An 18,190-nucleotide genomic window follows, 5' to 3' on the forward strand; every position below is an offset into this window, starting at 1 on the left:
CGGCATCAAATATTTTCGAGGGCGCGAAAAGTGATTACGATCCCTTTAGAAAAAGCACACTTGCGTGGGCGCAGCACAGCCTTTAATACGTGAAACGTAGCGGCGAACAGGAGTTCATTTACTAGCGTACAGCTTTCTGTACTATTACACAGGATTTCGAAGTGGAGAATTCGTGTGTTCGATATATACACTGTCATTCAATATAATCTGGGTTCGGCTGTAACCATGCCGACAGTTCGAACAAAGAGCTGGTTGTGAATAATGTTGATGTCTCTTTGTCCCTGTCTCTCTTTTACTAACCTTGCCACACCGTTCTTGCCTCACCAAGCATCATGCCCATCTTTCTGTAACACAGCAAAGCCACAAGATTCTCAAAACTCGCAAGAAGAGAACGGAGAAGTGGCAGTGGAGGAATCCCCCCAGACACCTTTGTTTGAGTGTTCAAGTCTGCTGCTGTCGCGCATCCTGGCTTGCGTTGGTCAGGTGGCACTTCGGCAGCTCATCTACCTCGACGTGGATGTGTTTGCTCAGCTGAAGCGGAAGCGGGAGGCCGTCAAGGACCGAAAGGAACAAGTTGCGAAGCGAAAGAAGCGGCAGTCGTTCTCTGCTACCGGACACGTCCTTACCCAGAGCCAGGTGAGACACATTAGCCGCTGTGTAAAGCTTTGCCAAGTTGCATATCGTGGCTAGGCCATGCCGTATTTATTGCATGCGCTGTAGGGTCATGTTTATTCACTTGAGCAATGCCCTGTTACCGTGTTTTATAACAAAACCAGTTCGGTGAAAATGGTCTTTATATCGGTAAAATTAAATGGGCTCTATCATTTCATGCACCACAAGGTGTTACAGCATTTATTTTTTTTTTTCTGATGCTTCATTGCAAAAATAGTCAAAAGTTGACATGAGTCAGCTGTGCCTGGTTTGGTGGCTAATTGCACTGTGTGGCTTGCTGCTCGACACTGTGACTTCGTTTCCCAGAACTGCTTTTTTGTAACATCATGTTTACAAGGTGTGTGATTCACCAGGCTGTGTCTTTGTTTCAGAAGAATGTTGCATAAACCTCTCTCGTTCACTGTTGGGCTGCATTCTTTCTGTAGGAAGCAGCTGACAGCCAGAATGCTGACGACGAGATGTTGGGTCCAGTGACAGATGACACGGATGCAGAGTACATTGTTCACCTTTTGGACGATGTGTTGCTGAGCGGTGAGCACAATCTCCCTCTGTGTGCAGATTGGCCCGACGCTGTCATTTTACGTGCTAGCCATGTAGTGTAAGCTCATTACACCAGACCGTGATAACTATCTGGATTCCAGTTAGCTGTAATAGAGGTACAGTGGAATCTCAAACGGAAATCGCGGAGATGGAGCTGCCTCTTGAACAGAATACCAGCCTCATGGTTGGTTAGTTTTGTATTCATGCAGTTGTATTCAGCTTTGTCTCTTAGTAAATGGAACTCCTGATAAACAGAACCAATTTCACGGGCCCCTTGAGGTTCCGTTTAAAAGAGAGTCCGCTGTATACCAAATGAAAGTGCCTGCCGTTAGAACAGGTTTTGGTTTGTCCAGAGGGGTTCGCTATAAAAACAACATGATTTACAACTTGATATGCAACTGTACTAATGAATGTAATCAGTAACGTAGTTGTCGCTGTTATTACTGTCACTTCTAATATCTCTTGCGACCTGCTGAACTGTAATGATGTTACACTTGTGGGGAGCACACGCGCCCATCTTCCCCCGCGCCGTCGCGTCGAGAGCCGGCATAGACGGGGGAGAGGCCTCCTCGCCTGTCAGCTGCCTGTCCGCGAGTCGGGGAGGAAGGGCGCGTGCGCGTCGCGAGAGCGAGGGAGAATCGGGAGAGGGCATAGTGCGCCTCTCCCCCGTCTATGCCGGCTCTCGACGCGACGGCGCGGGGGAAGATGGGTGCGTGTGCTCCCCACACACTATAATTTCATTTTCTGATGCCACACTGAAAAAAAAAAAGAAAAGAAATTGAACTCACCCCCTTCCTAATGCATCTGCACAATTTCTGTTAGTGCGATGTGGGCAGCTCTCACTGTTTCCTCTGCTTATGAACGAAATGATTTTGATGGTTTCTTTCCTCATTTGCAGAGGAAAATTCACTCGGCGCTTGGAGCAAGCTTGTGGTGCACGTCGTCACTGAACAGACCACGTACACGGACGAAGGTGTGCGTACCGTCGCCTCCCTTGCACTGGCCAAGCTGATGTCGATCAAGTTAGTATTGATGCCCCTTTCTTTGCGTGATTACAAACAGGCGTGGTCTTCATCTTCGCCAAACGCTTGTGGCAGCTCCTGCTGCTGGGTATCGCAGCTATGAGCAAGAGCTCTTGATCATCTGGTTGAAATTGTCAGAACAGCTATGGTGTGTTTTTTTCCTTACCTGTATCTTTGTGAAGGGCTCAGCAGTAGCACTCGGTCGAAGCCAGGACTGTTTTTAGTGACAAGCCATATATTCAACGTGGCTTGTCAAATGGCTTGTGTGTGAACAGAACACAAGCTCTGGCCACAAATATCTTAATGCACCTGCTCTCTGTGTGTCCATGCTCCAAAACATAGTTCCCTAAAGATGCCGATATTGAAAAGTTTGCCACCATTGTGATGTTACAGAAATGAGTGAACCATAATTGACTGGTGCTTCTATACAAGTTACATTTTAGTTAGACATTTGAATCTGCAATCTTAGGTTGACACCAACTATAGGTGCATCGTTCCAAAAGGGAGAGTGAATAGCAACAAACGAGGCAGGACACTCTTTGTATCAAATCATCATTTGTTGTCGTAAGCATCGGGGCAAAATGCGAAAACACCTGTGTACTTAGATTTAGGTGCACGTTAAAGAATCTCAGGTAGTCGAAATTTCTGGAGTCCTTCACTGCGGCCTGCCTCATAATCAGGAAATGGTTTTGGCACGTAAACACCCCCCCTCTCCTCTCCCCCCTCCCCCCCCCCCCCCCCCACTGCATTAGTGAGCACTGAGTGTGCTCTATCCCTGACACACACAAGACACACACAACACAGCACCACACCACACAGGTTTGTGTTTATCCTGGCTTGATAACTGCGTGCAGCTCTACGTGCAGTACATGCCGCCCTCAATTGCCACCTTTATTGTGCAGTGCGGAGTTCTGTGAGCAGCACTTGGCCTTGCTGTTTGACATCATGGAGAACTCGCCAGATCCCGTGATCCGCACAAACCTGGTTGTGGCAGTGGGTGACCTCATGGTCCGCTTTCCTAATCTGCTGCATACATGGACAGAGAAGATCTACGCCCGGTATGTTGATTGCCAGCCAGCTGTACAACTTTTTCCACGTTTAATCATCTCCACTGTGCTCTTCATTATAGAGAGAGACTTGAAGCTCTCTCTCTCTCTCTCTCTCTTTACATCTTAATAAGAAGCCAGTGGGGGTGGAATGTTCAAATGCTCATGCACTATGCTTTGACTCGCAAATTAAAGAACCCGAGGCAGTTAAAATTATTAACCAAAAATTTTTCACTGCTGCATTCCTCACAGTCCATTGCCGAGACGTTAAACCCCATGAACAGTATTCGTTGGAAAGCATTTCTGAGCTGCTGCTGCAAGCAAGGATCATCTGCCACAGAAACCCGGTGGCTATGGCATTCTGCTGCTGAACGCTTGGCCCTGGCTTCAAAACTCAGTCGCATTCGTATGGGGGCGGAGCACGAAAACTCTCCTGTACGTGCTTTTGCTGCCCATTAAAGAGACCCAAAGTGGTCAGAATTAATCCTGAGCATTTCCACCACAGCGTCCCTTATAATTCACTGTGCCATTTCGAAGCGTTAAAGCTCGCAATTTAGCCTCTTTAATAAGCAAGAATCATATTTCTGCGTAAGCTCGTGCTCAAGCAGAGTGTCAGTGTGTGTTGTCTTTTTGAACAAAAACAGGTTGCAGGACTCGTCCCGAGACGTCAAGATGGGCACGTTGAAAACAGTCAGCTTCCTTATTCTCAACGACATGATCAAGGTCAAAGGTCAGATCAGCGACATTGCTGCCATGGTTATGGATAAGGACGCTGAACTTGCGGATATGTGTCGGAACTTCTTCTTTGAACTTGGGAGCAAGGTTTGTTGTATTTGTGATCTGTTTTACTAGTCTCATGAAGAAACTAACCTCTTGTTCTGCTATTTAACCCTTTAAGCTCATTTTCTTAAAAGAAATTGCATAATGGCAAAATTCTTCCACATAGTATTCTTCAGTAACATGGTTAAAACACAGAACTATGACTACTGATTGTGCGGAAAATCCAATTCAGTAAGAAATGTTATGATGAGAGACTGTGTATTGCCATCTTTGTTGTGAAATAAGAAAAATTTTTGATGTTTTGCGCATGCAAGAAGCTATTTGAAAAGTAGCGATGCTAAAATACACACGACAAGGAGGGTTTGTCATCAACCAGAAAGCGAAGGGGAAAAATTGTCATCCGTGTGAGTGCAGCACGAAACTACAAATGTAGTTCTGCGGGATTTGCTGAACTGATTTGCCAAACCAAAAAGTGAGGATCGCTCATGATAAACTGAGGTCCTCAAGATCCCTTCTAAGGGGTCAATGACCCCTTAGAAGGGATCTTGAGGGGTCAATGACCCCTCACTGACACCATAACTGGGGTGTGTGTCATTTTGTAACACTCATGCCCCGCCGCCTGTCTAATGCATTGTGTAGCATGCACAGTCTTTGTCAGAAGTATACAGGCTACTTTGCCTGCGACCGCCAGACTTACCATAGGCTGTTTTAGGGAGTCTCTTTCATATGTCGTAAGTTCCAACACTCTGAAGCATGAAAAAAGTTCTCGTACACGCTATCCAGAGGTCTGGATCATCAGGAGCGCCACTGGAACGGCACCACCTAGCCAAACAACATATGCGTTGAAAGCAGGGAGTAGCCCGTATATTTTTGCTGAAGGATGGTCATCATTGGTCCACTTGGTGTGACAAACTTGCCAACAGAACTACAGGAGTTGTCTAAGTCAATATGTGCACATCAGACAGTGGATGTTTTTATCGCGCATTGTTAATGTGCGTTGTGGCTTCCAAACATGGAATTTCAGATGTGCATACATTAAAACCTCAATTAAATGTTCATAAAGCCAATGAATACAGACAAATTCATAGGCAATACAAGGAAAGTAGACTTTGCTATCCTTACATTGTGAAGAGCAGCTTAAAAAAAGGATACAAAACAAAATGTAGTGAAACAGTGCACTCCTGCTTTTTATTGTTCACGTCATCAACTCGAGTGTCGACCCTGTTTACTGTCAATTTAAAGCTGCCCTGCTCTTGCAGCTGAAAACATGTCCCATGTGTTTTTTAAATACTGCAGGGAAATGCCTTGTACAACCTGCTGCCCGACATCATCAGCCATTTATCGGATGAAGAACATGGTATAGACGAAAACAATTTCCATGTTGTCATGAAGTAAGCATATTTTTATAATAGTATGAATTCTTGAGAATCATGTAGTACAGCACTTTGTCTTATAGACCAGTCCCACTGCTTATCCGTAAAACAAATCCTTGCAAACTTTTGAGAATGGCTTGCATTTTGAGACAGCACGAGGATTTTTTAATTGGTAGGGCAGAGCAAGACTCTTCATGTTTGTTGGGTTTGCAGGAGGACACTCTATCACTTAGAACTCTATGGGGGGGGGGGGCGAGGTCAGGAGGAAATATTGGGAGGTCGACCCCCCCCCCCCCCCCTTTTTATAGCTGCTTCTGCTTGTGTCCATCATTTAAGGCACCTTATGTATTGTTTTTTGGTCACGACCAGAGCTTGGAAGCTCTTATTGTGTCCAGTTGGTTTATTGCAACACATTACTGTGCAGCAAATGATACCGAAGTGGCACCCTCTTCCTAAAAATGGAACCATCTCCAAATAGTGACAGCAAAATGTGCAGTTTTTTGCCGTAATAATGACAGGCGTCGCCACCATTTTGTGTCTGTAAAATTGATCCGCCCTTCCTGTTCTTTCTTTTTCTTTAAGGCGGCATTGCTCCAGGTGATGTGTATGTAAAGTTATTCTGGACGAAGCAAACCAAGTAATGCTGCAATACACTGCATTAAATTTCATAATCCTGAAATGCGGCCTTTACGTGAAGTTTCAGCACATGCGAGCCAACGTTTCATACATGCCTTACCCACTTATGCAGCATTCAGCTTGTAGGGATCAAAGCACAAGGTTCAGCTTTGAGACCAATGGTTGCTATAGGGAATACAGTTATGAAATGTTTAAAAGCATTGTTAGGTCTCACCATATTGTGGGTCATTTGCTTTTGTTTTCACCACAGCACAGGAATTCAAATGGGACTGCTACTTTTGATAATTACAAGCATATTTTTTACAGTTTATTGGGTTACTGTAGTAGAGTTGTGCGGTGTTTGTAATGCGATATCATATACAACTCCCCTACCAACCCAAGAATGTAGGTCACTACCCTAAAACTTTTTTTTTCCCTCTCTCTCTTCCAGGCTGCTCTTCTCATGCATCAGCAAAGACAAACAACTTGAAAACTTTGTGGAGAAGCTGTGCTTCAGATTCATGCTTATGACGTAAATATATTTTTTATTGATGTTGTAGCTGCTACTGATAGTACTACTACTACTATTACTGCTGATACTACTACCACTATACTACTACTTCTACTACTTCTAGAACTTACGTTTGAGGTATCTGGGTGCTGCTTTTCAATGCAAAGCACAATCTTGCAAAGTGAAATCTTAAACTGAGGGGATGTTTTCTTTTTTACATTTTTACCAGTGGAAGGTAATTTAAAAATATATGGTAGTTTTAAAATATAATTAAGGAGAATGTCTATTTACAATTTAAACATTAAAAGCAATATTCCAAGCAACTCAACATCATCATCGTTGTCACTTAGTAGTATTTTGCTAAAAAGTGTTTTGAGCCACAACCCAGTGATTTTGCCCCGAAAAGTGTTGCCAACACTATCTGGCATGTACGCAAGTTGTCCTATGTGGATGCACATCTCTCGATCATGTCACACACCACAGTAAGCGTAAACATTATGTCTCATGCTCGTGGCTATGTTTGTGTGGTGCTTTGCTATGATGCTTGTGGCTAGGTTTTCATTACACATCATTAGTTCGTGTTTATAATGTTCACATTAGATGTTAACTTTCTGTGTCATGAAGAGCATGTTTGTTTTATAGACGTGCCAACATAGTATAGGTGTTTTGAAAACCCTTGTGCAGCAATCTGATATGTGCAATTGTCTGTGCATGTTGTTGCAGGACGGAGCGCCACTGGCGTGACCTCGCATACTGCTTGTCGCTCATTCCATTTGGAGAACGGGGCATCAAGAAGCTGCACGAAAACATGGTCTGCTTTGCGGACAAGATGCACGTGGACGCCGTGTATGAAAGCATCACAGGCATCATATCAAGTGAGATGTCTTTTTTTTTTTTTTTTTAATCATTCTGCAGTTGTAGCTTTAACCCAAAGCTCCTTACACAATATATGTTCTTAATTTCAGATGCGAAAAAAGCGCAGGTAATGAAAGCCGACGTTAAGGTGAGTGTTTCTAAAAAAATAAACCATTAGTATACCTTCATAATCATAGCAGCCATCTTGTGACATGCATGTACATAGTTTTCTCCCTTGCACGAGCAGTGTTCCGAATTGGGCATTCATAGCCAACACAGGGACATCTCTTATGAAAGGCTGGTCCCCTTACGGTTTCTCTCATTTTAATTTTACAGTTCAAGGATATCTATCGCCTTTTACTGTTCCTTTTAAGCCAGGCGTATTACTTAATGAAAATCTATTAGTCCACTCATGCCAAAGTTTTCAGCTTTCTAGAGTTTGTAGGTTTGCCCAAACAACACTTGGAAGAAACCATAAACAAAGATAGGGAGAGGGAAATGAAAGGAGAAAGAGAAGTTTATCAGAACACACACAAAAAAAAAGAACCTGTTTGCCCCATTGTGACAGCTTAGTGGCTATGGCATTGCGCTACTGAGCTCGAGGTTGCAGGTTCAGTCGCGGCTGCAGCGGCCACATTTCAAAGGGGGTGGAATGCACAGAATGCTTGTGTACCAAGATTTTGGTACACATTCAAGAACCCCCAAGCGGTCAAGGCTAACACGAAGTCCCCCAATACGGCATGCCTCACAATCACATTGTGGTTTTGGCACATAATGCCCCTGAATTTAGCTTAATTTTTTTAATCAGGTTTGCTACCCTACGCTTGGGGAATGGGGTAGGTAGAAAGATAAGAAAAGAGAGAGAGAGATCGAGAGACGAGGAACAGATACAAGTGACCACAGTCAGTAGACACAGAAGATTGAAAAGTACCTGCAATGCTATTTTGAACATTGTCAAATTCTGCCGCATTGTGTAACTCCACCACAGTGGTGTTTTCACCCAATCAGAGTAGGCATAACCATCCTGTGAGCCAATCACAGCTGAAAGGATGGTGAATTTGGAAATGCATATGACCGAATTTGAAATTCTGTCAGCTCTGATTGGCTCTTAGGGCAGCTATGCCCTTGATTAGTTCAATATGCTAACATGCCAGTATTTGATATTATGCATATACATCTAGTACACTGTTTTGCCTTTTGCTGGTAACTGTTTTTACCTTGTTATAACTGTTCACAAGTTATTGTTTGGCAGAAGACGAGCTTACTGTATCCCAAATTTCTTGGGCATTGTTGCCGGTCTTATAGCAAGAGATTGCACATGCAACACGAACCTTGTTGTGTGTTCTCCAACGTACAGCAAATGCACCCGCAATTAGTCTGGAATGTGCAGTGATACATATACTATAAAAAGAGGATAGACTGGAATTGCAAGTTCTGATTCGATGACAGGCGCCTTTGTTCACCGCCATCACGATTTGAGTTTTGCTTGTTTTTCTGGGCACTAGTTCACTGAATAAAGAATTGGATTCTTGATTTACAGTATTAGTAATGTTTGATTCTTTGCCATCACTACGACGTGGCAGCATGGCAGAATTTGACAGTGTAGGACTTGCCTTACTATAGCTTGGGCTGTACACTCAAGCATACTGCTCGGCTGCAACTTTCATGACATATCAAGTAATTGTAAAGACGGGGGTGCAGCTCTGATGTGTTTTGTGCACAAACGAGCACGTTAGGCTAACTTAGAAGGTTTCCATTTCTTGTTGCCTTCTATCCGTACAGAATGACGAAAGTGTGGCGAACAAGGTTCTTGTTTTCCTTTGCAGGTGATTCTCGAGGAGTTGGAAGACCTTGTGGAAGAGCTTCGGAACAAGGGCCTCACCGAGAGCGAGCTGGTGCAGAGGACGAAGAAACGCTCCACGCAAGCAACGGCCACCAAGCGGGGGAGCAAGCAGTCTTGCGCAAGTAAGTGGCTGCGACCTCCAATTTGCAGCAACTAATTTCCACTCGGATTCGTAAAAAAAGCAACTAAATTCAGAGCTTGCAGGATATAGCAAAAGACAGTGACCTAGGCACTCGTACCCAGCAGGCGATTCTTTTGGAAAGCACGAATTGGTTACATGGAAACCGATCCAGCGAAGTACAGTGCAAATAAAGCTATAAAAAAAGCTTGTTTGCATAAAATTGCAATTAAGAGAACTTTCGGCAGCGAGTTAGGCAAGTGCAGATTCACTGTAACATCAGAAACTAGTATATCTGGCTTGTAAAGCGTGCTGTCGCAGAGCATTTCTAGGTACAGGCAGGATCAAAAGTTAACGAGATGCGGAGGTACAGAAAAAGCCGGATATTTTCTGATACTTGGCATGGAGCCAGCATTTTAATTGTGCCGCATGTAATTGTGGACATGACCAACACAGTGTTGTGCTACTGTTTTAATGTGGCCGTAAGCTAAAAGTGGGCTCATAGTTTACTTTTTTTGCGTGTACCTCTCAAACTTCCTCTTAGAAACAGTGCCACTGACGTGCCTGTTCTTGCTCATCAGTCACCACTTCAGCTGCACATGGACAATTCCTTGGAGAAAAAAATGCATTTGCGGACCGACCAACCTTAGATTTTGAAAAAAATGCTACAATCAAAGCGAAAGAGTACTCAAATTTGGTGGCAGGTACTAAATGTTGTTCAATTTCTCAGCATGTTGACTATTAAAAATTCGCACACTTTTCTCTCTAGGCATGCTGTGAAAAATCACTCTGCTCTGTAGTGGCAGCACCAACGACCTGTGCCATAGACAAACAGAAATGTCTGAAATTTATTCATGAAATATTTGCATAATGGCGGCCAAAATTTCTATAGCTTTATTTGTAGTGTTGTATAACTTGGTACCCACCGTGGTGGCTTAGCGCTTAAGGCATTGTGGAGCTAAGGCGTTGCACTGCTCGTCGGGGGATCACGGGATTGAATCCCGCCACAGGAGCCGCATTTCGATGGGGGCAAAATTGAAAATTTTTAAATTAAATTATGGGGTTTTACGTGCCAAAACCACTTTCTGATTATGAGGCACGCCGTAGTGGATGGCTCCGGAAATTTCGACCACCTGGGGTTCTTTAACGTGCACCTAAATTTAAGTACAAGGGTGTTTTCGCATTTCGCCCCCATCAAAATATGGCTGCCGTGGCCAGGATTCGATCCCACGACCTCGTGCTCAGCAGCCCAACACCATAGCCACTTAGCAATCACGGCAGGTGGGGGCAAAATGCAAAGACAACCGTGTACAATACATTGGGCGCACGTTAAAGAACCTCAGATGGTCAAAATTAATACGGAGCCCCCACTACGGTGTGCTTCATAATCAGATCATGGTTTTGGCACGTAAAGCCCCAGAATATAATTTAGTATAACTTGGTGTCGTTGCTGAGCTGTGAGGACCTTATAATCGACTGATAAAAAAATAAAATAAAAAGGGGCTATGAAAAATTGACCAGTTAGTGTATTCGCATTCTTTTGAAATTCTGTTTCCTTTTTTTCCTAGCTAGACACAAATGAAAAATCATACAATTACTGGGCTTAAGACGACAGTTGTTCATCATCTCTAAAATAAAGCAGTTCACACGGTGGAATTGTAAAAGAAATGGCAGGTATGCACGTTTACCTTCTGCGTGGTCAAACATTTCTTGATTATCATTATTTTCTGCCATAGCACCTCGACCTTCAGGTGCACATAAGGTGCTGGGCTGTCATCAGGATAGTATATTTATAATAGACAGGTTTAAAAATAGTGCACTTTGATGGCCAAGGACCAAGACTATAACTGGCTAAAATGAAAAAAATAAGTTAGAGTATAAATTTAAATTCCAATGTAATGAAATATCAGATTTAACAAAGTAAGTACAGTAGACTTCATCAAGTTTATTTGGTTTGTCGAATAAGTTGATCCGGACCAAAGGTGCCAGCTAGCGCCCATGTATATATTTAAGGGCCCAAACTTTCGTCATTTCAATCCTAAAATTGGCATTTGCCAGATAATTCGAACTTGACCGCATGCACGCCCCTGACCCCTATGGTGACCCCAATTATGAACCCTTTAGGGCAACGTCTCTCTCGGCAGAGCTTAAGCGACAGTGCATGCAAAAACGTACATCATTTCCCATCGAAAACGCATACTTACAACCTGCCCTATGAATATTTTCCACCAGTAATGGTAGCTCACAATGTCTGATTGCAGAATGTACCCGATTCTAACACGCGCCTTTTCTTTTTCTTCTCCCCCCCCCCCCCCCCCCCCTAGATAATAAAGTTGAAAGCCGCATTCATATGCTTTGTCGCATTACGCAACTGTGTTGCGGAGAAGCCAACTTAAAAAAATAATAACGTGCGGCGAAACCGACTTTAGGAAACCAGCCACGATTATGCAACACATATTGGACTCTCCCCCATTTTTATTCCTAGAAAATGGGGCGTGCTTTAGAGTTCTTTATATAGAAATCTTAATTTTATTTGCATGTTAACTTTCTACTTTAGACTCTTAGAAAGTGGGCACATGTTAAAATCGGGCAAACACTGCCAAATAAAACAGTCGCATATTTTGATGTTCTTGCTGCATCTCATTTAATTCGACCCGCCGGATAATTCGATCAATTTCTTCCCATCAGGGTGGAATTATGGAAGACTGTATAATATTTGGTTGGCCATGCTTTATTTTCATGTGTATTCTACTGCTATCCAAAACAATATTGCTTACAGCAAAGCGAAACAGCTCAAAATATGTTATTCTGGTAGCAAAAAAATGGCAAATATGCGACAAAAGCGAGTTAATTTGGACGTGCATGAGCATTTTGGCCAAAGGTTTGGTTAACTGGTCTGCGGCTGGAGCATGCCATGTTCAACATGTGTGATCACACTGATCACATGGTTGCATAATAATGATGCTACAAAACATGTCTGTAATGTAGCATTGTTCATGTATCGTCACCAAGCCATAAATGAGCCTCCAAAATTTACACAACGGCCTTCCATTTCCACTTCCATTTCTTTCACATATGCACCAAATCATGAAATTCTTTTTTTTCCCATGTTATTGGCGCATGAATAATAGATATGACGGAAGTACAGCAGAACCTCGTTGATAAATTCACATTAAAGGGACACTAAAGGCAAATACTAAGTCAACGTAGGCCGTGTAAATACCATTCCAGAAGCCTTGCAGCACTTCTTTCTTGCCAAGAAAAGACTTAGTTTACGATAAAATTGCATCTGAAGGGTCCAAATATCTTTTTTAAAATTCAAATCTCCCGCCACCCTGTCGGAGGAGTGGTGACGTTGCATATGTCATCACTACCCTTTGCTGCCTTCGTTGAGTAAAATGGCACCCGACAGATGGCAGTACCGAGCCAAGACAGAGCGGTGGATTCGCCACTGCAGCTGCTTTTTGGTCAAGTGGCGTAGACCATTCAGGCATCTCGTGACATCACATGGAAGTTGAATTCTCTGCTACCTACAGTTTGTGCGAGTTTCGCAAGCCAGCAAATTAACTACACAATAACGAAACTACTGATACGCGAAATTGTTTCAGTAGTTTCGGGGTTGCCCACAAGCTCGATTTCGTTTCGGTTTCCCATCATTATCTTAAAACACTGCCCAATAGGAAAACAACAAAACACGTCTCGTGCCGCTGGAGCACCTCCAGTTCAACATGTGTCGGGCCGTCTTGTGCTACAACAATCAGTGCAATGCTTCGCACTACATAGATGTCAACAATAGTTGAGTCTTTCAAATCTTTTTAGTAACTTCGAATCGTACGTTTGCCTAGTTAGTACGTTTTCTCTCTCATTTTTTTTTTCTAAAACGTATGAACGAGTTTTTACTGTATTCTTGTGTTGTATGTGGCTTCTTTACAAGGCTTGACTGTAGAACAGTGGTTAGCTGCTCTAACCATTGTACTTTGGAGAGTTAGACACTTGAGAAAAAAATGCTAATTTCTGCTGTATCAATAAATTGCCATTCTGTACTACCTTGAAGGTGCACTCCCACCATGTGAAGAGGCTTTTGTAAGCCAGCTTTTCGTGATATCACAGATATTGACTGCATCTTCTCGGGCCTTGCTGACTGTTTATCAGTGAACAGGGGCTGCGGTGTATTCCAAATGAGCCAACACTGAACTTAGCAAGTTTCAAGAATTTCTGCTGAGCCACAGTGACTGAAATATGAAGATATTTCTTGAAATCCATAATGTCAGACTGACATGCCTGCGCTGGGGTTTCAACACCAAATTCAAAAATAGATCTCTGACCTTTCATTTCTCTTCAAATCATCAAACTATTACCACAAAATTAAAGGAAAAGCGTTTTTGGAAGAATATTAGTAGAGGTGTGTAAATGCCGCAGTATGTTGTGAAATGGTGCACTTTAGCATATACCGCTGTCTAGTGTTATCATATTCTTAACCCAGAGGTGATTGTAGAAACGATGGAAACTGGAAGTTATAATAAATAAATTAATTAATTAATTAAGTAAGTAATAAACAGATTTATGCGGCTATCTTACAACAACACTGGCGGGACGGTGCCTTGTTCACGCCGGCTGCCTGCAAATAACAGTTTGTCAATGTGGGAAACATATTTTTTTGTCCTCTCTCATTCCCTTAATTTTGTCCTTTTACACACAGCACCAAGAAATCAGAAGACACCAGCTCAAGGCAAGAGAAAATGCCGGAAGAAAATGTCGCGCCTCTCCGAGAGCAGCGACGAGGACGAAGAGGAGCAGGCGTCGCCGCCGCCGTCCACGCGAAAGGCGCTGCCACGACGGCAGTGCAAGGTTCAAATACAGTTCAGCGACAGCAGCGAAGCCGAGATGGGTGATGATGAGTGAGTTCCTTGGGCTTGAGCAAGCATAGCCTAAGCAGCTGCGCTCAAGATCGAAAAAAAGATGTAGATGCTGCCACTCGCATGACAGCGTTGCTCACCAGCGGGTGCACTATTACATTAACGCATGGTCGTCCTCCTCGGGAGTTGAGTGGATGTAAAGAAAAAACACTGCCGCAGTATTTTCCTACTTTTGCTTTGGTATACTCTATGGTTTGACTGTAAGCTATGCAAGTGTTGGTTCTTGTTTTTCTTTCTTTTCCTTTTTTTTTAAATCTTCTTAAATGCGACAACAGATGGCTGCATTTAGCAGGCAGCATGCCTTGAAGTTGAGATAACCACATTCCTGACAAAAAAAAAGAAGGAAAAATGCTGTCTTGGTCACTGGAAAATGAAGTAGTTATTTTTTTTTATCATTCTCTCCAATGCTACATTACAAAGCCTGTTTCCATTCCCTAACATGCATGCAGGCGACCAAAAGTAAGATCCTTTACAAGTTGAAACTATATTCTTAGTTTCGGAAATATTTTATTTTACAACTGTTTTTTGTTAGCATCAGTACTGACTGTTTGTACAGGCATAGAACACTGTATTTTGTCTGCACATTGACTGTGTTTTTAATTTTATTATTCATTTTATTGTTATTTGGACCATTTATCCTACACTACTGTTTCAGTGCATTTAGGGTGGAGTGATTTGTCGTCTTACTGGAAATGTAGTTTTTATTTCTTTAATTCTGAAATTGTATTATATGTATGAGAAGACCCGATTTCACATTTCCAATCGGTTGTTTTATCCACATTTTCCCCCCAAAAGAACTTAAACCTTGCTTTTACTATCTATATGTTTTAGTTTATGTTCATAACAAAAAAAAGATGTGACCAAAAATACCACACCAAGGGGCAGGCCCCTCCCTGCCTGTGGTTTGAGAAATAAGACAAATTTTATCCGTTATCTTGCAATGCGCTGAATACAACTAATTTCCACAATAGGGAACACCAAACAAAAACTACAGGGGGTCTTGTCTATTGTAACCTGTTATTAGTTATGCTACCCAGTCGTACTCAGTGCATTACGGGGTGAGATGAACACAGACTAGCCCAAAAATTTCTCGCTATGATCTGTGTTTGCTACCAGGTCAAGGAAAGAAAGCAGACTGGGATGGAGGTTACGAAATCCAACATGCAAAGGTTGTAGGTCCAAATCCCCAAAGATTACCCGAGTTCCCTTTGCCCATTTTTCTGATTTGTCAAGAATGTGAACAGAAATATACTGCCGCATATACAGACAAAAAAAAAAAAAGTTTTTATCAGGAGGTTATAGTCTCGAAACCAGAATGCAGGTCCTCTACGTCCACCTGATCTGATATGCTATGCAATTTTTTTTTCCTGTTGTGGCTTCAGTAACTGTCGACCACATTGGTAGTCACTTCACTTTCACAGGCCCCTCATTTTTTAAATCTAGTTCTCATGTGAAGAACTGCCATTGAAACATTGTTACTGCAATATTAATGATAGTGCATTGAAGTATTATGGATGTATCATCAGTTCATTAATGCTCTTACGAGCTTAGTTCTTCATTTTGGATTGTACATACCTTACTTGCTTATGATGGGAGGCTAAAATTCTAGTGTTGCGATATGGATCAGTAGTGAAAGATAGTTATGTGCACCTTTGTTAGTGTTTATCGCAGAACTTGGGGCAAAATGTACAGAAGTACAGAGACGCACACAGGCACTTGTACTAGAAATGAACATTGCAGCGATTAAGAAAAGATTTTTTATCAACAAGGCTGAAACTGAACACTTTTAAAGTTAATTTCTTGCAATGTACAAGCCACATTGTGATGCTGCGAAACGGAATGAGTAGGGTGTGTGAGAGAGAAGTGGAAAGAGCCATGACACGGGAGGAAAGACTCGAGATACTTGCAGGTCATTGCATTTTGCCTGCATTGTATGCACTCCTTTTTCCTTCTCTTTTATTTTTCAGAAAAGAGAACACAATAAGCAGGGTATATCAGCAAAGGCCATATGCAGTAAGCAGATTAGATATAGACTACAGTCTTGCACTGTCTGACAAGCTTTGCTGCATATAAATTGCTGTGAACATTTGCTGTGCACATTATTTATTGATGCATGCATTACATGGGCATACTGCTTTGTTGTACAATGAGTGGCAGTGTAGTGTTCAGAACACTGTAAAAAAAAATATTACTGTGTAATATTACGGTACACTACTCATTTTCACCCTGAGCCTTGGTGCCAATATTTGTTCATTGGCCGAGAAGAATGTAATTGTCTAAGCCTCGATTTATGTCAGTCAAGTTCCACAGCCCAACTGAAGATGGCTGAAAGGCACGGTACTGCACATTTGAGAAACACAACTGTGTGTTTTTGCATTTGTTTACATTCCTCTTTCACAGCAGCGATTTTCTGTGCTCTTCCACTATCATGTTTGTTTGTTTTTTCATAGAAACCTAGTGAGCAATGACTTGTGAAAGATTTTCCGTGTAATGGAGTGGCACTTCAAAGCATTTTTGCTGCCTACTTTTCAACATCACAAAGGTCAGCCAACTACACATCTGTCTTTTTCATGCTCCCAATTACTTCACCTATAGAACTAAAGCATGTGCTACCATTATTTCAATATCCAGAAGTTGTTTCATTTGGCTTTTCATGATGGGAAGGACACTGCTAGTTTCATGCATTGTCGTTGAACGTGTGGTCACAAATTCAGCCTCTTGTTTTTTTTTTTCATGACTGCTGCATACTGTCATCATTGTACATGCTTCCTCATCTCTCATTATCACAGTAACATTGAGCTGTTCCATAGCCACCATGAATGCATTGCATTTGCTGTGCTGTTTATATGTTAAGAACACTGTCATTGGGCTGATTGCCTAGCAATATGTATATGCTGAAGAATAAAATACTGTGCTGTGAAAGTTTCTCTGTACATTAAAGTCCTGAAATATATTTTGCTGTCATGAACACAATGTGAGCAGACCTCTTCGTGAACCACAGGATACATGTATACAACTAAAGCGTTCTTAAAGGGGCCCTGAACCACTTTTTATCAAAGTGGAGAAAGGCATTTGAAGCAAAAATAGGCTATTTCAGAAATACTTTGCCGCAAAAAGTACTTCAATTCGTTCAGCAGAAGCGGAGTTATCGGCAATCAAACACGGCCTCCACTGTGCTCCCGTTCCTTCTTCACTGCCTTGCACTGTGAAGGCTACCGCGCAATGGGGCGTGCTGTTAAGAAGGGCCCGCTGAGGTGCAAGTCAACTTTTCCTGGAATGCCACCGCAACCCTCTAGCCACACGGAGTCACTAAGTCTACTGTGTTCGCATTACAATGCACCATGTCCGCCACTCCGCGTCGCAGGATTGCCGAGATGAGTTTGATGGACCAGGCTTTATAACTAAACGCGCCACCGCCGACCTGGTCTGCGTGAGCAAGGGAGGTCCCGAGGGAACTTCTTCAGAGGCCCCTTCCCACGCACCTTTCAAGACGTAAGACAATGGACAACTGACGGCCGCGCTGCGGGGGTCAGCTCAGGGAATAAGATGCGCCTTTCCTGACGTAAGCCCGAAGTTCTGCGAAGACCGTCTGACGTCAGTGGGGACCGTGAACCTGTACGGAAGTGTGTGTGTGTCCCTCCTGCATAGAGGCGACTCGTCTACGGTGCCTGGTCGAACGTTTCCCTCACCTTGGGCTCAGTGTACTCTCTCTCGCAGTCATGCTAGACTGATGAACTGCAACGTCCTTATGTAGATACTGTAAATAAACCCAGATTCCTCGTTCTTGATGAGAATCAGTCCTTCCCTTCAACAACGTCTTCAGCGTGGATAAGTTGGACGACGGCATGGGCCAGCTACCATTTAATTCATGCCCGACTCCAATCTTGACAACTGGTTAC

The 18,190-nt window shown here is 42.9% G+C and overlaps 1 protein-coding gene across 1 annotated transcript in view; it reads left to right on the forward strand.

Annotated features, from left to right (window-relative positions):
- The window catches only part of Cap-D2 (CAP-D2 condensin subunit), a 71,925-nt gene that overhangs the window by 40,247 nt on the left and 13,488 nt on the right, over window positions 1–18,190 (forward strand). The window contains exons 23-33 of the mRNA XM_055078055.2: window positions 263–636; window positions 1,098–1,203; window positions 2,111–2,234; window positions 3,137–3,292; window positions 3,925–4,102; window positions 5,357–5,451; window positions 6,500–6,580; window positions 7,283–7,434; window positions 7,525–7,562; window positions 9,241–9,379; window positions 14,075–14,273. Of these exons, the coding sequence (XP_054934030.1) occupies window positions 263–636; window positions 1,098–1,203; window positions 2,111–2,234; window positions 3,137–3,292; window positions 3,925–4,102; window positions 5,357–5,451; window positions 6,500–6,580; window positions 7,283–7,434; window positions 7,525–7,562; window positions 9,241–9,379; window positions 14,075–14,273 (1,642 nt within the window). The remainder of the gene's footprint in view (window positions 1–262; window positions 637–1,097; window positions 1,204–2,110; window positions 2,235–3,136; window positions 3,293–3,924; window positions 4,103–5,356; window positions 5,452–6,499; window positions 6,581–7,282; window positions 7,435–7,524; window positions 7,563–9,240; window positions 9,380–14,074; window positions 14,274–18,190) is intronic.

The sequence above is a fragment of the Dermacentor andersoni genome, chromosome 3, assembly GCF_023375885.2.
Source record: "Dermacentor andersoni chromosome 3, qqDerAnde1_hic_scaffold, whole genome shotgun sequence".
In the NCBI taxonomy this organism is placed as follows: domain Eukaryota; kingdom Metazoa; phylum Arthropoda; class Arachnida; order Ixodida; family Ixodidae; genus Dermacentor; species Dermacentor andersoni.